At 32.7% G+C, this 21976-nt stretch overlaps 3 protein-coding genes across 7 annotated transcripts; all 3 read right to left on the reverse strand.

Annotated features, from left to right (window-relative positions):
- Nucleotides 1-575: 575 nt before the first annotated feature.
- LOC105325626 (methyltransferase-like protein 27) lies at nucleotides 576-7746 on the reverse strand. Of its 5 annotated transcripts, none has more exons than XM_020066101.3 (6): nucleotides 7624-7660; nucleotides 4567-4730; nucleotides 2580-2708; nucleotides 1965-2100; nucleotides 1652-1744; nucleotides 576-1448 (listed from the first exon to the last, which is right to left on the reverse strand). In XM_020066101.3, the coding sequence occupies exons 2-6, from the start codon at nucleotides 4720-4722 to the stop codon at nucleotides 1264-1266; spliced, it is 699 nt and encodes a 232-aa protein (XP_019921660.3). In that variant the 5' UTR covers nucleotides 4723-4730; nucleotides 7624-7660; the 3' UTR covers nucleotides 576-1263. The 5 variants fall into 5 exon arrangements, with proteins under 5 accessions (XP_019921660.3, XP_019921661.3, XP_011423583.3 ...); XM_020066102.3 differs by having other exon boundaries at nucleotides 1250-1448; nucleotides 4567-4725; nucleotides 7624-7746; XM_011425281.4 differs by having other exon boundaries at nucleotides 1250-1448; nucleotides 4567-4725; nucleotides 7610-7640.
- A 5875-nt stretch (nucleotides 7747-13621) lies between these two features.
- Nucleotides 13622-16652, reverse strand: LOC105325627 (zinc finger HIT domain-containing protein 1). The gene is made up of 6 exons (XM_011425283.4): nucleotides 16514-16652; nucleotides 15766-15936; nucleotides 15319-15407; nucleotides 15119-15207; nucleotides 14572-14652; nucleotides 13622-14051 (listed from the first exon to the last, which is right to left on the reverse strand). Exons 1-6 carry the CDS (start codon nucleotides 16530-16532, stop codon nucleotides 14030-14032), a joined length of 471 nt encoding a protein of 156 aa, XP_011423585.2. The 5' UTR covers nucleotides 16533-16652; the 3' UTR covers nucleotides 13622-14029.
- A 490-nt stretch (nucleotides 16653-17142) lies between these two features.
- On the reverse strand, nucleotides 17143-20280 carry LOC105325628 (protein DPCD). Its single transcript, XM_011425284.4, has 6 exons — nucleotides 20186-20280; nucleotides 19634-19714; nucleotides 19236-19357; nucleotides 18415-18548; nucleotides 18112-18214; nucleotides 17143-17469 (listed from the first exon to the last, which is right to left on the reverse strand). Exons 1-6 carry the CDS (start codon nucleotides 20244-20246, stop codon nucleotides 17365-17367), a joined length of 606 nt encoding a protein of 201 aa, XP_011423586.3. The 5' UTR covers nucleotides 20247-20280; the 3' UTR covers nucleotides 17143-17364.
- Between the last annotated feature and the right edge of the window lie 1696 nt (nucleotides 20281-21976).

Below are 21976 nucleotides of genomic sequence, written 5' to 3' on the forward strand. Positions count from 1 at the left end.
ACCGCTATAGAATTGAAATCGGGATAAAATTCAAGCATGCAAGAGTTATCCCTCGAACACTCTCAACAACCCTTTCTTCCGCTGCCATCTCATTCATGCTATGATTGATATCCAATGCTTTTCGTAAAACTCTGATCTTTTTTACATACCTTTTTGCGGCAGAGATCTGTCAAATTACGCTCAGTATCATTTCTCATCTTGCTAGCTTGCACATGCATGGCGGATTTTTTTTCTAGCTATGTAATAAGAGATTACATCTTCGATGATTTAAGTTTTTAATGGTTTTTTTTTACTTAAAATTATCAGCCAAACAAGGATAATTTTATAATTCTTAGAAGAAAGATATTTCTCTGTGAACGTAATGTTTGTCATACAGGTAAAAGAACAATGGCCAAACTATTCATATTTCGACTAAAAATATTTATATTCTTTCTTCTTTCTCGCTTTTTCTGCATGAACATATTTGATTTCTCTATTGATTTTTCATTATGCATTCTGATTGTCGCTACTATGCGTTGTATCAGTATAATGTAATATGATATATCCGAAAATGAAAAAAAAAAAAAAAACCAGAATGCAGAAATGAATGTTTATGCACAATGTACTTGAAACACTTTTGTACCTGCGAGGACTTCACAAGTCTGTCAAAGATATTTTTCCAAATGTTCATGACCATAATGCTCATTAGGAAATCTTCACAAAATTTCCTTGTTCAATTTTTTTTAAGAAATTGATATATTCCCACCTGGTACTATCGACTGTGAGGATAGTGGAATGTCTAATTACCCGGGAAACAATTATAAATCCTTAATAGGGTTAACTCACAAAAAGGCACTACATAGGAAAGTCGTGACCATTAATTTACAAGACGGGAACTGTGCATGTCCTTCAATAATAGACCACCTACTTGACATATAGAATTTCTGTATTGATAATTATGTGTTCATTAATGTTACTCAAAGAGGAAAAAAACCCAGAACACTTGCCGGCATTCATATCTTCTACGAGGAAAAATGACATGTAAGTCAATACCAAATTGGTTGTCAAGACAACAAAAAGCGAAATCACAATTTTTCTTTTTTGCAGTACCGTTGACAATACAGGTAAATGATAGGTAATTCAATACGATATTGATTCGCAGTTATAATGATAAGACTGAGTATTCTTTTACAAAAACATGGCAATATGCTTCACAGAATGAATATGAACATGCACAAATCATACTTATATTCAGACAGAATCAAGCTCTCCATGTTTAAGTCATTAACATTTCTTGAAAATGAACACAACACCGTTGTTTTCAAAAGAGTATTTTGGAACTATCCTTCTTTCTAGCTTTATCCAATGACCGGAAAGTTCTAGTTCTTTCATTAATGGTTCCAACTTGTCTTTATAATCGCTGACGTGTTCGAGATACTCTTCTCTCATAACAATGACGATATACCCGCCTGAAATAGAAGAAGTTTAAAATTTTAAAAATCATTCTAGACATTTGGTTTTCTTCTAAAATAAATAATACTTGTAATCTATGCGTAGGACCCAAGACACAACTGTATCATCGCAGTATAAATCTTTAGTAATGAATATTTTTATAGTAGCTCCCCAAAAAGGAAGCATTACAAGAAACATGAAATCCAAACCAATTCGTTACCGGGTTTAACTATCCGAATCATCTCGTACAAGGCACCGCATGGAATGTGTCCCTCCCCCATACCTCCAGCAATAGCAGCAGCATCGTACGTGTCTAGGTACAGCAGCATAATTAAAATGATGATGTTTATAGAACGAGCAACAGCTTTGAAATCATGATCTTTATAGAATGAACAATAGCATTGAAAATATGATTTTTATAGAATGATTTATTTTAAGAATCAACCACAGCATTGGAATCATGATTCTCAAATTAAATTCTCAAATCAAAATTTAAATTTAATATCAAAATCGCACTATGAATAGATATGTACCTTCGTCAATGTCCAATTTTTTCTCACTCATGAAATCACATATGAGGTTAGTATAGACATTCTTTTTCCTGGCTGCTTCTATCATTCCTTCTGCAGGATCTAACCCGTCGATCGAGCGGTAACCTTTCTTCCATAGCTACAGAAGAGTCATTTGAAGAGGATCATGAAAATATATGAAGACAGAAATAAACAAAAAAAATGAAGATTGTAAGGAATAAGGAATCATTTTTTAGTTTTATGAGGTGATCATATACGGTCGGGGATTGATCAAATTCAATAAAGCCCGAAGGGATTTATGAAACATTTGATCACGCCCTCCTTACTTTGCAATTGGTCACCTCATAATTTTCAAAGAATGATTCCTCATTACTTATAGTCATAAATTTTTCGCAATTGTTAAATTAAATAAATAATGAATTATTGACATTTAACGTTACTTTTATTTCATATAAGTATGCTAACCCAATTTGCGCCCCAACAGTACGTCAATTGCCTCACTGATTAAACGCATTGAACTATAATTACAATTTTGATTCGCAGTGTTATATCACAGACAAAGACGTTAGAAATGTAAATATAATTCAATGTGTAAACAATTCACGATATGTAGCTGACCTCCTCTCCAAGAAACCCAGTCCCTGCAGCAATGTCCAAAATTTTGACCCCCTCCCGATTGTCGGGAAACAGCTCACAGAGGCAGTCGGTCGCAATCTTTGGTCCACGGTACCTCTCTGGTCCCAGATCCTACCACAAGAGAGTAACCAATCAGAAAGTACATGTCACGGGCACTTGTTTCTGCATTTCTGCGCTTATAGTATTATAAAAATAATTCGCGGAGATTGACAATGATTTTTCGGGGTGTCAATTTCAACACTTACCCTCCCAAACAGACACTATTTATTTTATTATACTGAATGTCTTAATTTTAAAGAAAATTTTACTGCTTTTATAAAAAATAATACGCGCATAATTTACGCGCATGTAACAGTTCGTTGTATTACCCGTTGCCAACTGTGTTGCTACCGACTGTGTCTAAACCAATCAGATTTCAGTATTTAACAATAAAGTATAATAATAGGTGCGTTCGGAGTTGTACCGTTGGTGAAATTGAGATCTACCGTTGGCAGCATTTGGTTGCCATTGGTGAACTATGGTGGTCATTGGTCACCAAGTGCTGCCATTTGTAGCAATTTGAAAAGGTAGTACAATGAACGATTTTTTGTCAAATTCAAACAAATGGTAGCCTTTGGTTACACTTGGTTACCAATTGTAACAATTTGAAAATATAAAACAGTTGAAAACAAAACAAAATACCTTTCCTCTGTGAAGTGCGATTCTTTCCCTTTAAAACAGCTTCGTTGAGAGATTTATTATGCTTAAAAAGTCATTACACAACTTTGATGACAATTTTGTTGAATTCCCAATTATGTAAAGAAGTCTAGAAAAGGACTACCAATCCATCATTAATACAAAGAAAGTTAAGATTAATTGCAAAACTGGTAATAAATATTTAACGCCAGCAAGAATGTATATAAATAGAATCAATTCTTTAACAAGAGCTTGGACTTTGGGTAGGTGTCCCAAACAGCAATGTGATATAGGCCTATCAATAATTTCTTTGTTGGCCATGGATCTTTGAAATCTAAAAAGCAATTTCTACGCAATCTGTGCATATTTCACTTGATATCAACATTCTTTCTACACAATCTGTGCATATTTCACTCGATATCAACATCCTTTTAATTTGATATGCATATATCTTATTCTAAAGTCTTTATTTACATCAGTATCTATAGGCATCCTATATCCCGCCATGTTGAATAAGCATAATGGCGTCATCTACCAAACTTGCCCAAGCTCTAGGCTGCCGGTAGATTTGGTGACCTCATTTGAAATTGAAAGTACACAAATGGTCAACATTGGTAACCAAGTGCTACCACTGGTTACCAATTGTAGACATTGGTGACCGAACTTGCCGTTGGTAACAATCTGGTGAATTCTGAACGCACCTAATGTAATGTATTACTATGGGGTAAATTTTGTCGCAGAAATTAGTGCTTGTGGTGTTTGTATCACGTTGTTTTCTAATTTCTATGACAATTCTTGACCTCGATACGACGTCTAAGACACGTACTCTTTTTTTTTTTTAAACAAATCTGTTCTTCTGATAATTGCAATGGTTTTCTCTGAACACATAAATATATGTGCTACATGGAAAAAAATGTTTCCATGATAAACTACAATAACTACAATAACCATATTATTTTAGATACTGTGTACGTAAAGATTTATCGTAATGACATTTCAGTTTAGCAGTTAACTCACTCACGACTTTCTAAATGAGATTCTTTCATAAATATAACATAAATATTAAATATTTATTTATACGATGATAAATGAATCCTTTATATTGTATAATCCTACACTTTTAAAAGAGTGGTTTCAAAAAAGCAATTTTGAAAAATGATTTAACAAAAGTTAAATATATTTTTTAAATTCCATACACTTTGAGAGCATTTTTTTAAAGGAAAAAATATTCTTTCTTAAAGCAAGTGCCGAGTATGCGAGAGTTTCGCACAGGTAACAGTTGTTAGTTAATTACCATTTCGTATCGGTTGGAATTGGCCCACTCTGTGTAGTAATCCGCCACCTCTTTCATTGATATCCCCTCTCTGTGGGCCCCATAGTTCTGAGTGTACGCAGCCACATCTTTCTGGTTTCCTTTCTCCGCGAAATGCCTCGCTTTCTCAGACGCCATGACCTGTTCTAACACATTGTCAGTATGTAATACATCTGTGTGCATATAAAACTTATCTATATGTACCTAATTCTTACATGCATTACTTATTTTCTAGATAAATTTGAGGAGTTTACACACACGGTCCATTGTACGTAATATTATATGTGCCTGTACGTTGCTACCTGCGGTTGTGGATTTCCGCTTTAACAGTTTTCGTTTACATGCGTTTATATACTCACCTTGAAGAAAATCCATCTCGTCCGCATCCAGACCCAAAGAAATGTGATCAAAATGACACAGCTAAGCAAATCAGGAACAAATTCAGCTTCATGATTAGAGTGAAAGAAGTGTACACTGAGAGCTCCTACATCTATTCTATAGCCGATGTATACAACATACAGTGCAACTCAAGATCCCCAGCAGATTGTTCAAATATGATAAGGCTAGGGGCTTGTAGATAAGATATGCAATTTCCTTTGCAGTTCTTTTACAAATGTAAAGAACGGGATAATATTTACATGTTTCTATTGGATTTTAAAAGTAAAATTACATTTGTTGATAGATTTTTTTCATAGTTTTTTGGGGGGCAAACTTAGATAGAACTATAATCATAACACTGTTTTGATTTTTGCTTGTCAAGATTTCTGAGAAGTAACCCCTCCCCCCACTTTCAATTTGGTTTATAGTGGTTCAAAGAGTCAAATATCCAACTTTTTATCGTATACTTTAATACTACTAGTATTTTCTTTTAAACCCTAGTAAACCCTGAAGATTTTAATGATTCTTTAAACTTGGCATTGGTGTATTTTGCATTTCTTTGAATATATTTTAACTAAATACTGCATAAAAATTGAAAATGTCTGATCTTTGCAAAAGCGTTATATTGTAGACGAATTCGTATACAGTAAGTGCGATATACCTCTTTACCTGGCATCAGCATGTATTTAGCTTAGATATATAATACTAAACATGTACAGATATACATGTACAGATATATATAATTTGGAATCATGCATAAAATTCTCAAAATGGTCTTTAATACTTTGCACTTTAAATGAAAATAAATCAATTCAATCAAAATGTATTTGAAACGAGGATAATTTGTTTCCTATTTGTCTTTCCTTTCGTTTTTTAAAAAATAGTTTTGCACCAAACGACGTGTACGCCATCGCCTTCAGGCGTTTACCGTATAGGTATACATGCCCTGAAAGCACAAGACAAAAAGACTATTCCTTTCCAGTATAGTGGAAAGGGTGGGGGCCTCGCAATAAAAGGGAAAAGAACGGCTATCATGCGATCCCCTTTCGGAAAATGGCAATACACTGAGATTTTTTCGGAAAAAAAGCTCACTATGTACCCAGTCTTCTTGGGGGGGGGGGGGGGACGGGAGAGTGAGGCTAACTATATATTGCTAACCTTCCTAGGGAGTACTCACTTTCGGGGGAAGTCTCATTAATATGGGGGAAATTCAATTATACAACAGCTGATTTGAAAAGCTATAACAACGCCATACAAGAAAGGGAAATACTTTATGTAAACTTGCGATGGAATTCAAAAGCACCGTAAAATTACCTTCCAGGATGTAAAACCAGTTAATTAGATTAAATAAAGTTAATTTGGCACTAGCATAAATCTAGCTCAAGAATTCTATCAATAATTCTAATATTTCCAAGAAAGATGAGGTTTCGGGAAAAAAAATCTTTATTATTGGAAGTGTATATTTGCTGTTTGTTTTACATAATTATGATAGAAATATTTTTTACTCGTACCAAATGAAATACTCAAAAGAAAAGAGCATATGTCTTCAGAGCATATTTTTACAATTCAACACTTTTACAACTCAAATAAAATTGCCTGCATAAAGTGGTGATAGAGTTTATGTAGCGAGATGTTAATATCTCGATATATATAAGAACAACTTGAAGATTTGTATGTGTACAGATTCTTCGCTCCAACCTGCTGGTTCCTTATAAATTACTTTTAGGATTTAGTGTTACGTAACCTTACATCGACTACTTATATCTGGTACCTTCTGTCTCTGTTACTGAAATCAATGCCTATTATCCATTGTGATCTATTCCTATTGTTAGTATAATTGCATTTATAAGAAATCTGTCAGCTTGATTGCATAGGCGAAAAAAGTTTTTTAATTATGTAAAGGGGAAAAATATCTCGTTTTGAATTTTAGTCGTACTTTGGTGCTGTAATAAGTATAGTAAATAGTGTACAAGAACCTTTATGTACTACATCCCGTAATATGTGTAGAAAAACAGTAGCACAATTGTGTTTTACATACTATTAATTTAAAAGACGGTCCTTTATAATAATGCATCTAATTTCTGAGAGAACTCACAAGTCATTCCAATCTAACGATTATGTCACAGATTTATTCGAATTCATTTTATGTTCTACATGTGTGTGTAACTATAAGAGCAGAAACTTTTATAATTTAAGATAAAAGTTCAGAACAATTTAAAGAATGAATGACTGTACATCATACTAATGTATATAAAAAAAAAGGATAACACATTACTGATCAACCATAATTGAAAAATTATTATCTTCACAGACATTTTGATGTTTTATAAAACGTAACTTGCAAAGTGAACTTTATATCTTCAAGTTGTACTTGTATCACATTCCCTTCAAATCAATTTTGATATTTTTGCCCGCGAACAATTGCAATGTAAAGCAGTTAAAAAATATTGTTAAGGACCATATTTATATGACAGTTGTATAAACTAGATCATCTTCATTCTAAAATTCAAATAAATGCAAGTCTTAAATAGTTCGCTTAATTTTTCAAATTTAATCAATTCTTAAACACAATTATTCATTTATATCACCTCAATGAAACTTAATCATAATGAACGAAAATTTATGGGTTTTTCTCAGCAGCATTTACCTTATTTATCTTACCTTTGCAAGTGTATTTTTTTCCGTTAGAGTTCGTACATATATTGATATACATGTATATATATATACATTGGTTATGTCACGTGACACAGGGCGAGCACAAGTCAATCTTCAGATCAATATTAGGAGAGACTATTGACACAATCTCGTTGCGAGCAACGAGCAGGTCTTCCGTGTACTTTTAAAACGATAAAATATAATCATTGTAAGAACTGTTAAAGTTTCCTTAACCCTAAATCTTAAATTAAACGATATTTTATGAAAAATACTATTTAAAGTGTTCAAATCAAAAAAAAAAATTCTTCTTTTCCACATATGAAAGATTAACACGAAAAATGATAGCACTTTTCTTTTTAATTTACAGAGCTTCGGCGATTTTTGTGCAAGACGTGTAAACAAACCTTCATGCTAACAAAATCACAATATCTAATAAAAAAAACAATATTTTTGTGACGTCATCCTTGCAAAAAAATTGCGATACCTAAGGTTCAGATCTGAGCTAGCTAAGTTTTATGGCCCCGGGGTCAGGCCCCAGGGCAATAAAGGTTAGACGCGCTCAGTTTTGATCTCATTCTCACCTTTACAAAAGAAATTTATGGTGGAAAAGTGAGACTGAGATCAAAAGTGAGCTCGTCTAATTTTTATGACCCCGGGGCCTGATCTGATATTTTCAAGAAACTGGCCAAGCCTTTTGGAGGAATTTGTGAATCGGGAAGAAAAAAGAATAAGGAAAACTAAATGCGATCTCGTTGGAAGTCACGAGTGACATTTCCGTTTTGGTTATTTATCAAATTCAAAGATTTTGAAAAAAAAATAAACCGTTTTTCACTATATCGACCAAAGTCTCAATAGATTGCTAATGCAACTAAGATATGACCCATTGAAATCGTTTTATAAGTCATTTAATCTCAATTCAAATTATTTTAAATTTAAAAAAAAAATGAGTTTTTTAATAGATCAACTCATGTATGATATATTGAAAACAATTTCAAGGTTATCTGAACTCGATTGAAATTAATGAATATATTAATTCTACTTTTTTTTTTATTTGAACAAATTCAAAGTGTCAATGGACGCACAATTTCAAGAGTAACACATATATGATGTTTTTAATTTGATATGAAATCATTCTTGTTCTATTTTGATATCATAGATTTCATTTTTTTTCTTTTATAAAAATTAAAATTCATCAAAGGCGTCACTAGACGCAGATTTGCAAGAGAAAATGAATATTGATTGGAAGTATTAATACTTAACTCGATTTAAACGTATAAAAAATCTTAAAATTATAATTTCATCATATCGATACAACTTTTTGTTTATTGTTTTGTTCAAAGCATTTTACAAAGATATTGAACTTTTGATGTGGGCGACATCAAATAAAGAAACTGCGACAAAAAGGTACGTACTATAGAAATAATGAGAGAAAGGACTTCAGGAAATGGTTTTACATTTTCTCATTTCTGCTATTAAACGACCACATGGGCGATTTGAGGGAAAATTTCTAAAAAAAAAAAAAATTAATTAACATGTTAATTTTTTTTACTCAGAAATATGAACATCAGCGATAAAAAAGTATTTCCGGGGATTCATAAATTTATAATTTACAGTTTTTATAGCTAGCTTGCACAGTCAAAGGTCAATTTGTGGTGCGACGATAGGGAAGTTATTGTTACCCAGTGTAAGTTATTATTAGCAACCTCGTGAAAACTCCAAACTCGTAAAAAAAATAATGATTATACCTCATGACCCCGACATTTGCATCCTGGTAATTGTGAAGTATTCTATATTAGAATAATGAAATGTGATAAATATGAACAAGGGTTACTGTTTTTGTATCAGATAGTATATATCGCGGAATTATTGTTTTTCAGACATCGCAGAAAAATTCAATGGTCAAGAGTTCTAGGGTCGTCAACGTTTACTCGACTATCGCTCGGTCAAGACGGTCATTGACTAAAATTTTCTCAGTATATTCCTCGTTATAAAGTGAAAAAGAATGATAAGTGATAAAATTCAAATATCTTATTTTTTCTTAACGCAGCAGTTCATTGACAATAAAAGGAAATGACAACTATCTTCTCTCGGCAATTTTGGTCCTCAGGTAACAGTCTTTCCATTGATACCCTAGGTTTATAATTAAACTGGCTAAAATATTGGAGTCTTAGATCGTCTTTGGTTTTGTTAATGTAGATCAAGTTTATGTTTTGTAAAAAAAGTATTTAATATATCAATACAGTCGGGAGTCAATATACTCAGTAATTAATGATTTACGAAATTGTAGACAAACTCTTTCTGTGGTTGCATTGTGAAAATATCAAAGCACTTCACATCTGTTAATATTAGTATAATCAGCAGTAAAGTTGGACAATTTTGTCAATCAGGGGAGAATGTACATGAAACAATGCTGATCAAGCAATTAGATGTGCGACAGATCGGTGTTCAAAACCCCTACAAACAATGTCTTTAAAGCTTGAATCTACATGTAGTCGATTTGTAAACAAAGAAACCATCGCTCTGGAAGTAATACGGTTATTTAAAAATGCAATTGATAGCAGAAGAAAAATACCTTTGTGAAACTCTTTTTTTTAAATCAAGATATCTCTTGTCTATAGTTGTTGCACCTCAAAGATCGAGAAAAAAAGCAAAGGATGACAATGGATGAAAACGGCCTAGATTTTAGTTAAAAGATTCGACAGATGGTAAAACAACTCTTGTTATAGTGACAGTATTAATTAGTTTGACGTTTTTCCTACTTTATCTTTTTAAATATATCCACATTTCATATCTTTAAGTCACGTAACATGCGCGGCGGAATACTGAGGAGGTGGGGGGGGGGGAGGAGGAGGGGGTCCGGATCCGTAAGCTCACCTTAACCGAGATTCAAGCGTGGTATTCTAAGCTTGATGCGTCTGATGTTTACCGTCAATTATCTGTTTGACTTCTTCCAAACTACTGAACAAATCTAAAACAAACTTGGCAACGAGTATTTTTAGCAATACGCTTTTCCATTTCAACGAGAGATACATGTAATGTGAACATTATGAAAATAAGGTCATTCTCTAAAAGACCACTAGTTCACTCAGTTGTTTATAAGATGTATTAATGCATGTAGGTCTGTGATTGATAGTTCAATCTGTTGTTTTAACTAAATTACATGTTGGGCTTGACTAAATGTTCACAGATTAGTACATATATAGAAATGTTAATAATATCTTACATGAGGCCACCATAAAATGTATAATGAAAAGGAAAACGGAAATGCATAGCCATAAAAAAAAAAAGGAAATTAATATCTGTATTGAATTTGCTTTAAATATCAACTTAAAGAGGAGAAACGCAAAATTTTAATACGCAGAAAGTGTTTGAACTTATGGAAATGAAGTTGGTGTGAAAAATAATTATTTTATTCTTAAATATCAATGAATATTTCTGTAACGACATGTTTTTATTATGCACGCTTGATGGATATGACTCACGTGCAATTGGATTCACTTGGATTTATACCCGATTAGACTTCACGAGTAAGCTACTACAGAGAAATCTGATCAAACTATGTTACCATGGCAATTTTCATCAGCAAAATACGAAACATGACCCCAACTAATAAATCAAATCCATAAAGACTGTATAAAGAAATGCACTTTTATATCATTTTCTGTCATTAGTGGATCTCCTAGAAAAATCCAAAACAGTAGAGATGGAATCAAATTATTTTTTCGGTGATGACGAACGGAGTGAAAAGGGGGTGATTTTAACCTCGCTGACAACTTATAACCATATATCAAGTACAGGTTTTGTTATATAGGTAAAATGACACGGGTTCTTTTTGTATGTTAATACCGATACATTGGTTGTCGTAACAACAAATGGAAACTCTCTCACTTTCTTTCTCTCTCTCTCGTTACACACACGTGTAATTGACAAAATCAGTTTGTTTGTTTGACCTGATAAATGCCATTATAAACGCCAGGTATTTAGACGAGTCTTTTACAGGACAGGCACGTAGCATCAGGGGGGGCCAGGGGGGGCCTGGCCCCCCCCCCCCCCCACTTTTTCTCGCAGCAACAAATTTTTTAAAATTTACATATAAAAAAATGAATCATAATGGAGTTGGCCCCCCCACTTTTTTGGAAGTTAGTAAAAAATTGATATGAAAATAAGGAAATGAGTAGTCAAATTGAAGTTACTACCCCCCCCCCCCCCCCCCCCCCCCCCCCACGGATTAGGATTTTCAAGATTTGGAGGAAAAAAATTTTTGGTAGGGAAGATTTTTTTTTTGGAAGTATAGTTGAGTCCCCCCCCCCCCCCCACGGATTAGGATTTTGAAGATTTTTGGAAAACTTTAAATTTCCTTTTTTTTCCTCTTTTTTTAAAAGATTTTTTGGATGGGTCTGGCCTCCCCACTTTCAAAAACGATGCTACGTGCCTGCAGGGGGTTCTATTATTTTTACACTTAAGACCATATATACACAGGAATATCAATACACCTATTTAAAGACGGATCATATTGATAGATCATTAACATATCTCTTATATGAATATCACACCGGTTTTTTTTCTCCATAAAATAATTCCAAACTGTTCCTTTTGCGTGCTCCATCAGATAACTTGCGTCGTATAGTGGAAGATTCGCACTGTCAAATGGTCCGGGAGTACATGTTACCTGTAATGTAAACATTCAAAGTCTGTCTCTTAGTAATAAAAAGAAACAGCCTTCAAGAAAAAGGTTCATCTACCAGAAAAGGTCCAGGATATACAGTGTTTATTCTAGGTCTAATTCTTCAAGTCTGATTCTTATGTTACAAAAATATATACTATATACAGACATACCCCCTTTTATTTTTGCCACTTGCCACCACTTTTGCCTTTCTTGTCAGCAGGCGAATTTAAGACTGGGCGAATTCAAAAATCACAGGGCGAATTCAAGGCGGGCAAAACCGTTTGAATGTGTTGAAGGGCGAAAAAAAAACACCGAGCGAAAATCATCTCGTATTACTTAAAAATTCACCTTTATACGAACTTATATAAAGTCGTGTCGTTGATTTATATCCTGCAGATGTTGCACATATTGTACATAAAGATACAACCAAACAACAAGTGCATGTTTATTCGCCGTTTTTACAATCTGAAATAAAAAGACCATGACATTATGATAGTTAGCAAGCCTGGTGAAAATGCAGGAAGCACATAATGTACAGGTATAATCTGGAACATATTACAATGGGCTAAATAACAAACAGAATTCTATAATTTGACCATTCATATTTGTCAGGTGAATAGAACAATTGTATTTTTGTCGTCAAAAGGAACTGAGTCTACACGACAACTAGACTAGTATGCTTAGCTTTAATACATGTAAAAGGACCTTGTACAGCCTCTTACATTGATCCTATGTTTAACGATTGTATCAAAGGGGTAGATCTTTAATCAGTTTATTTTCTTGTTTTTATTATTTAACACCATACATCCAATTCGAGACAATACCTCTGCAGAGGCCCTCTAGATAAACATGTACATCACCCGGGGGTGCAGGGAACCCCCTGGATCAGTAATGTTATTCAGTATAAACCTTAATTCTATCAAATGAAGTCCTTATATAAACAGTTCTAGTATTTCTCACTTATTTTTAACGTAAAAGCTTACATAATATACAAGAAACGAATACAGACATACACAACTTATATCGATCAGAGCTGTAATCAGTTTTTCAACATGAAATAAAACCTCTGCTTGTGCAGTTCCAATCATATTACACAAAAATGTTATGCTTCATACTTTTTTAATTGAGTTGAATTTATTCAAATCATCTTTTATATCTTATGTACCTTTTGAAAAACATATACAAAATTCATTAAGCAACAAAACAGTATTTTATTTTTATAGATTGGGGGGGGGGGGGGTTAAGAAGTAAAAAAAAAATGTGTTCTTCATACACAAGGACATGTAACTTAACTGATTAATAAGTCTGGTTTTTTTTTTTAAATTAAAGGAAATACTCTCAGTGGGAAAAATGATTTTCTCAAATTGTGTCATCTCTAAAAATAATTTGCATGGGATTAAATGATAAAATTTCACACTGTTCAGTGTTGGGTTTTGGGACCCAGCAACTCCATCTGCAGATCTAGAAGGGGCACTATGATGTAGCCCACAATTCCTCTGTTTTTTTTCCATCAGCTCGCATGATTGTGCTTTTCAAGATGTTTGGATTCCAGTAAACAAGCACATCTACGAAAGTACTGGTGTCTTCCAATCAGCCACGCTAATGTTATTGTCCACTGTCCAGCTTAAAATAATCTCCTTGTGAAAAGTTTTTTTTGGTAAGCTGTGGATAATATGGCAAGATGGAATTTGAACTATACTTCATAAGGATGGATTTTTTTCCAATATTATCAGAAACATTGCTTTACTATGCCGTCCACTTTAAACATCTGCAATAAAGAAAATTCATAATCATTCTATTTCCACACAATAAATTGCACTTCTGATGCAGTAATGATGTACAATGTATCTGATACCATGATGCACCTCTGAAAATGATGAGGTGTGTACCATTCTGAAGCCAGCATATCACAACACAATAAATTGCACTTTGGTGCAGTAATGATGTACAATGTATCTGATACCATGATGCACCTCTGAAAATGATTTGGTGTGTACCATTCTGAAGCCAGCATGTCACACCTATAAAACCCTGTTTCATTCTGAAACAGTTCCAAACGCCAACCTTAAATGGGGTCGGGTCTGGGTCTGGACCCCCCCATTGGAAAATTTTGATTTAAAATTCATATATTAATGTTACCAAAATAAGGCCTTGAATTTCCAACAGGAAACAAGAACATCACTCCCTTTAAAAATTACTGAATCTGTGCCTAAACTCTGAATGCTATATTGAAGCTATAATAACCATACCATATGTGCATCATTCTGAGTCAACAATGTGTTACATACCTGGTGTCTTGATGAGTGCCTAGGCATCGAACACAGCAATATCTCGCTCCACATTGTACACAGGTATAGTTGGAGGGAAAAGTATGACAGTTAAGAAAAAATCATAAAATACATGTTTTAAAAAAATCTTTCTAATAAAAAATCTGGATGTTTCTTATCAACACTAGATACTGTCATTAAATCAGTACACCCCACTTTTGTAGCTTCAGGTTTTTTCTATATTGATTGGACAACACTTAGTCTAATGGTTAGTCCAGAGTGCATGTAAATTGACCTTTACCCTCATGACTTCCAAAGAAAGAGGTATCATTTAAGCATTGAATGCTTATTTTTGGATGTTGCCGGTCCTTTAACACACCAGGCCATGCAGACAAATTGAATAACTTGAATATGTTTCCTTTTTTTCAAAGCATGAAAAATGCTTTTATTGGAAAATAAACACAACATTAAACATAGAAGGGTGTTGAGCATCTGTGAAATTGTTAAAATCAGTAAAAAAAAAAATCATTAAAAGAATGCAATATGTTTTGTTGTCTTAAAAGGATATCCACATATAGCACAGAATTTTCTGTCGGGGAATCGTGAAGGTGGTACCCCAGCCGAGTCGTAGCCGACAGAATCTTTGTTCAACATGTGCTAAAGCAGAAAAAAACCAACAAGAAATATATGGGCCTCTCATTGTTTTTTTTTTATACATATAAATTAATAGGATGGAATGATAAAGAGATCACTTCGAAGCAAATTTACCTCTTCTTCAAGTAATGCAGCAAAACTCTTCTTGTAACGAAACTTAAAATTGTCAGCTTTGCTTCTTCGTTTCTTTTTCCCCAATTGTCCTGTGATTACAAAACAGTAATACTATTTAAAACAAAGAACATGTTAACCAATTTTGTAATTTAAAAAAAAAAAAAATTAAAAGACCTCTAGTACATGTAAAAGTTTTGAACTAAATGCAAATATTACTTTATTACTTTAGCTTTATTTTGAGGCACTTTTTGTGTAACTAGCTGGTCAACAATCCAAATTTTTTCGGACTGAAAGCTACAGAATACAGCTAAGGCCAGTATACATGTTTGAATTTTTTGTTGATTAATAATCATGATCATTGAATACCCAAATTAACATTGAATCAAAATGTCCAAACAAAATCTCTACTCGAGTACATGTAAAAGCCATCAGTCCTGAATATATTACCTGGAGTATCCATGGATTCCTCAAACTTGGGGGCCTTCTTACTCATCTTCAGATCTGCATGGGGATCATCCTGAAAGTTGTCTTGTTCCAACGCCTCTAGGGCTTTTCTCTGACGCCTCCGTCTTGCTGCATCATCCAACACTCTCTTCTGTTGCAGGTCCTTGATTCTACCTAGAATATTTGAAACAATGTTATCAAACGGTTCTTGACTGCTTATTAGCTGCAGGACTGTAGCTCCCGGTCTGAAAAAATGTCCATCCGAATTTTTTCAGACCGGGAGCTACAATCCTGCAGCTAGACTGCTTATCAAACAAATGACACGTGATACTTTAAAAAAGAATTCCACTTTTTGAAAGTACATCTTTATTCAATGATCTTCTAATTGTTTCTTAGGATGCATGATCAACAAAACAATTTTGTGGTAAAAAAAAAAGACTATGATTATCAAGAGACTCCTTTTATAGAGGTAAATATTACAACTTTTTACAATATTTACAGTGCTGTTATTATAAATCGAAATAAAAACGAAGTGAAAGCAGAGACATAAATAACGTGTTATTTATGTGTATCTGGTGAAAGTAATACGTTTCGAAATTCCTCGATTGGAAATGGAACAAAATTGGAAAAATCTTTTTTTTAAATTTCTCTTACATTCATAAACGTGTATGTTAATGAAATGAATAAAAGAATGATCTTTAAAAATAAAAGAAAAATATGAAAGTTATCGAAATTCTAAAAAAAATCTTACTTGATTCCTTTTTCTCCATAGTATAATTTTCGTCGGACTCGGTATGCCGTTTGAGGTATATATTCGTTTCGCCCTTCCAGTCTTTCAGCCCCGGTCATTTCAAACCATGTACTAATCATTATATAAGGCTGTGGCTTAAATTTCGTCGTCATTTGTCGAAAGATAACATTATAAGCCAATCAAATAAATTTTTAATGTAATGTTATAATATGTCATATTTTGTATATTAAAAGAAATAAAATAAATATTATTGTCACCATTTGATCTGAACACTGTTCAGAATTAATATTCTTTTATTTTTCGCAGCAAGAAAAAGTGGAATATTCATAGGCTGAATAATTTAAACTATCTATTTCATGATTATTTTTTTTTTGCTAATGTTTTACAACAAAATTGAATAATTTAAAAATTAATAGAATTTAAAACGATGAAAATATATTCATAACAATATTTTTAAATTCTATAAATTTCAAACATTAATGTAACACAGTCATTTCTAAGAAATGGGCAAAAAATTGTTCAAGTCTCAAACTGGAAAAAATTTGCTGTACATATAAGTATTCACAGCCATGATATTTTGAACCCCCATTTTGTTAAGAAATGGAATGAAAAATCACAATTAATAACAATTCATTTTTTATTTCATATTTTATTTCAAAAATACTATATGGTTTATTTCTTTTCATTGGTAGTCTTGGTCAGCTGTACAAGAGATTCCATTGTCAGTGTTGCATAGCTGTAAAAAATTTGCTGAATCCCTGATAATCTTTCCACAACAAAAAGAGAAATTGTCATGCACCGAGATGCCAGATGTCTAAGTCATGCTTCAGTACGGGGTATTAATTGTGCAATCAGCTTGGTGTACAATCTACATCACCATCTTTTGAAGCTTTTAACTTTTTAAACTCCTCCTGAATTTCTTTTTCCATGAGCAGAATTTCCTTTGGTTTCTTGTACTGAAAAACAATAAAACATGTATTTAAACTCACAAAGATTTACAACTTTTTTATTATTTCAAAGAGCTTAATTCATACATGAATTGATAGAAATTTTTATTTAAGGTACCTCACTACACCTAGACGTATACTTTTTCAGACACTACATCACAAGATGGCGATTTAAAGGTTTTGTTAAATTGCATGTATCAATTGATTTGGTTGAATATCATCATATCTCAATGGTTAAAGTATTGGACTTGTGAAACACAGATCATGAGTTTGAATCCGCCAGCTACTATTGTTCACATTTACTGAATTAAATTTTTCAAATTATATTTTTTATCCAAAATTGCACATTTTTTCATTTTTAAGGTACTCCACAAATAGTACATCTTCTACTACACAGGTAATATAGTACCGGTACATGTACTTAGAACAGATACCTGATTATGTTGACAATATTTAATCTCAAAGCACCTGGTACCCAATAATCAGATACCCACTTAAGTTGTGAGTTTGTATATATACACTAATGCTTTCATCTTGGTAGTCAATGCTCCAACTTGTAAATTCTTAAACAAATCCGACTGTTGGTTAGCAAAGTTCTAATTCTTTGATGCTTTTCTTTGTCTCTCAATCAATCTGCATGTAAATACTTACTGTGATTATAAGTGTATTATTTGCATGTGCTACATTGATTGCACTCTGATCAAGAGGAAGATGAGCTCTGTCCATGTCAGGAATGGAAATCTTCTTGAAATATCTGCAATAAAAATAATTTGAAAGCATTAGCACAACAATAATGAGCATTCAGTAAAACAAAATGGTAAATACAGCTCAATGTTAAAAAAAAAAGATCATGCATGGCTCCTTGATAGATTGCAACGATTAATTAATGAAAAACAAAGGCGATAAAAAATGATAAAAGTAGAGAAGTGCATGCATTGTGCATGAGCCTATTACTTCTTATTAGTCGTTCTCACTGTGACTGTGCGGTTTTCAGGATCAACAGTGACATTGTAAGTATCAATTGGGTATGGTAAATTTCTTATTCTCCACTGGAATGATGAGGCTGTGTCTTTCCTGGCAAATACTGGCTGTGAACAATAAATTCAGTTTAAAATATATCATCAAAAATATATCGCTCAAACAGTTAGTTTACTTTATATGAATGAATCCATGGTACCTTGAATTAAACACTTTAAATTACTCTATAATTATAACACATGTGCAGTGTTATTATCTAAAAAAATGTTTCCAAATAAATATAAGCATGACATTTCAAGTTGCCTGCAAATTATCAATACTATTTTGTAAACTCAATACTAATACATTCAGGCATAGGAAATTTTGAACATTTTAGAACCAAATGCTCTAAATCTAGAAAACATGCAATCGGGTATTAGTTAAGGTAAAAGCAAAACAACTGAGTAACTATCTAACACCTTTTTAAAAATTGATAGATAAAAGTTGGAAATAGGTTGGGATAGTAAAACTGTTTTTCTGCCTTTCTTTGAATATCCATGATATATCAACTCTTTTAATATGATCATATAAATAATACATGTATTGAGGTTGCTGATAGAACATAAGAAAATGAGCAATGTAAGATGGAATAATGTGTTAAGTTAAAACATTCTTCTGCTGACTTTGTGATTTACACATTGAAGATGACAAGTTTACTGTTTTAATTCTTAATTTTTTCTTTGAATGAAAACCCAATATTTTAAATTAATAAAGAACTGTTTGATAGTCATTTTCACTCTTAAATTTCTAGCTCTTACATTAGCTGAGCTTTCTAACATTCCCTCTGAATCCAGGTTTCTTGCCACTAATTGTTCACCAACTTCAAATTCCCATTTTGTCGCTTTCACTCCCAGAGTTGCCTTATTTTTCCATTTTCTCACTAAGAAAAGGAGGACAAATTTTTATTACGAAAAATCATGTCATAATAAAATTGAGTCTTCCTTAATAAAATAAATTAAATCTTAATAATATTGAATGTCGAAAATATTATTACTTAGTGAATTAAAAATTGACTTTATAAAATTCAGTTATTCTTTTTATGGATTCTCTATATACTGAAATACTCAAACAAAAAATATCCAAAAATTGAAAAGATTAAATAAAACATGTAAAAAGTATGACTACATAAAAATAATGTGACCATAATAATACATACATATTAGCTCTGAGGATTTTTGGTCATACTCCTCGGCCATTTCTGTGCCATCTGGAAAAACAAAGTGTATCTTCCTACGGCCTACAAAAAACATTTGCCAAGTAAGTTTAAAAACAAACTATTACATTTTTTGTTTAAAATGAGAGAGAGTGAGAGAGAGAGAGAGTAGCCCAGTTCTGATAAAATAGATGTATCAGGGGTACCCAAAATGGGATACAGATTTTTAGTGAAAAAAAATATATTTGGCAGTAATTAGTTATAAAAATCTTCGCAAATGGATGTCAAATGCAGCGATTTTTTGTTAGTATCACTATGTTCCCCTATAAGCCCACAATTTGTAAGATTGATCCCTAAACAGTTTTGGATATACTGAGGGATCAATCTCTGTAGTCTGGTAATAGTGGAGTTACAGAAAAAGTTGTTAACCAAAAGTTGTTCCATGTTATCTATTCTAACGTTAACAGATACATTTGTACTGAAAGAGGAATGATGTGATAAAAAAATTGCATCATATGAATATAAATGAATATCTCGAGAACATTTCTTTCTCACCATCTTGAATCATGCAAGTTTTCTGGGCGCTTTTCAATTTCTCTATCCATGCCGATGCCATATTGTTTACTAGTTACAAATCAATTTTACCTTTTCACAAAGAAGAGTTTTTTGATAAATCGTACTCTAACTTACTCGTATTTGGGTCAACTTACATCAGAAATCGCCCACGATGGAGTTTTCCCTCTTTTTCTGTTAAATATAATATAATATTGATGGGACATAAAATTCATGTGTAGAATCAGGGTCTTTTAGGAGTTGTTCTTTAAATTTTTTTGTCAATGAAAAAGGGATATGAATCATGGATTCCCAAACTGAATTGATTTTGATAAGGAAATACGTGTAGTTGTACACTATCATATTAATATCTATTCCAAAAAATTAAGCAAAACTCGATGTATTAAATTATGGCAGGAATATACATATTGATGACTAGATGGAATGACAAGATAAAAAAAAAAAGGAGGTCCTTTATTGTCGACACTGCGGGGTTTTTCCTGACATGGACAATCTACTTCATAATTACCACATCAAATGTGCTATTCTGATGATCAAATATCCAAAAAAAAAAATATTTAAAGAGAAAATTTATAATCATATCTATATGGATTTACATTTGAAATTGACTTTGGCTCTAAAAACTGTTACCAGTAAACTGAAATATTTGGATTTATCTTATTTCCGGCCGGGCGATTCAGTGAATTGAAGTGGAATTCCGCGTAGAATTCGTGATGACATATACATGTATTTTGCTCTTGTTACGTAACACACTTGATCCTTCACTGAGTGGAGTAACAGCTAGTAACATCATGAACATGCACTTTCCTAACATGCATGCAATAACATGCAATATTTATATAAAATTACCACAATGCCAAGTCTGTTTATATTATCAATATTGGTAATACAATTGACATATGTGTTCTGAGGTAATAAAGAAATAAAAATAAACAAAACAATAAACAAAATATGCACTGTTCTTATAATTGTATGGGGGGGGGGGGGGGGGAGGCTCAATGTCCCTTTTGTACTTTAATTAGTTTAAATTTGAAGGGAAAATTTCTTATCTATGTAGGTTTTAAAACTATGCTACGCTGTTAACCTGATATGTTTAGAAATTACATGTAATATATTATATCCTATCTTTAATTTGCACAAATCTTTTAATCTAAAGATACACTAATCTTTTAATTTAATTGTGTCACTGTTCATTTTAACATTGAATTCTATATATTTTACGTGCTAGTCATAATGACACTCTTCAAGAAATTTTATAGAGAATTATCGTATCGTATTGTTCTTATCAAACTTAACACATGGGAAAATAATTTTTGCTTTTGTTAATTTATACAGAAATGTGTGATGGAGCTCGCTGGTGTTTTTTGCCTATAATTTGATTTCTGATTTACGCTCTTTCCTTCTTCAAAGACCACAAAAAATGCCTGTGCGCATTTCACGCTGTCACCATTTCTAGCAGTTTTATATGTGATGATATGTTACTTGGAAGAGATCCGACCTTGAATAACATTCAATTCGAGAATAATTCTAGGAGAACTTTGAAAGTCATCCAAGGTGGCTTTTGATCTCAGTCTCACTTTTCTGCTATATATTCCTTTTGTAAAAGTGAGACTCGGATCGAAAATAAGCTCGTCTAACTTTTTTTATGGCCCCTGTGTCTGTTGTCCACGTCCAAGATGGAGAAATATTTTCCAATGAAATATCTTTCAGAAGACTGGCTAATTGCATTAACCATTGCAAGTGGTTTTGGGTTGTTTTTTTTTTGGGGGGGGG

The sequence above is a fragment of the Magallana gigas genome, chromosome 8, assembly GCF_963853765.1.
Source record: "Magallana gigas chromosome 8, xbMagGiga1.1, whole genome shotgun sequence".
NCBI lineage: Eukaryota > Metazoa > Mollusca > Bivalvia > Ostreida > Ostreidae > Magallana > Magallana gigas.

Bases quoted from the DNA above. Each gene is read 5' to 3' on its own strand.
- LOC105325628 (XM_011425284.4), bottom strand. From the start codon at position 20,246: ATGGCATCGGCATGGATAGAGAAATTGAAAAGCGCCCAGAAAACTTGC. The intron at 19,358-19,633 runs GTATGTATTATT...TCCTTTTCTTAG, and splicing joins AAAATCCTCAGAGCTAATAT to TGAGAAAATGGAAAAATAAG. The intron at 17,470-18,111 runs GTAAGTATTTAC...ATTGTTTTTCAG, and splicing joins ATAATACACTTATAATCACA to TACAAGAAACCAAAGGAAAT.
- LOC105325626 (XM_011425278.4), bottom strand. From the start codon at position 4,970: ATGCGGACGAGATGGATTTTCTTCAAG. The intron at 2,709-4,566 runs GTAATTAACTAA...CTCTTGTGGTAG, and splicing joins ATTCCAACCGATACGAAATG to GATCTGGGACCAGAGAGGTA. The intron at 2,101-2,579 runs GTCAGCTACATA...ACTCTTCTGTAG, and splicing joins CTGGGTTTCTTGGAGAGGAG to CTATGGAAGAAAGGTTACCG.
- LOC105325627 (XM_011425283.4), bottom strand. The intron at 15,408-15,765 runs GTAATATATTCA...TTGTAATCACAG, and splicing joins GGAATCCATGGATACTCCAG to GACAATTGGGGAAAAAGAAA. The intron at 14,052-14,571 runs GTATGTAACACA...TCTTTATTGCAG, and splicing joins GGCACTCATCAAGACACCAG to ATGTTTAAAGTGGACGGCAT.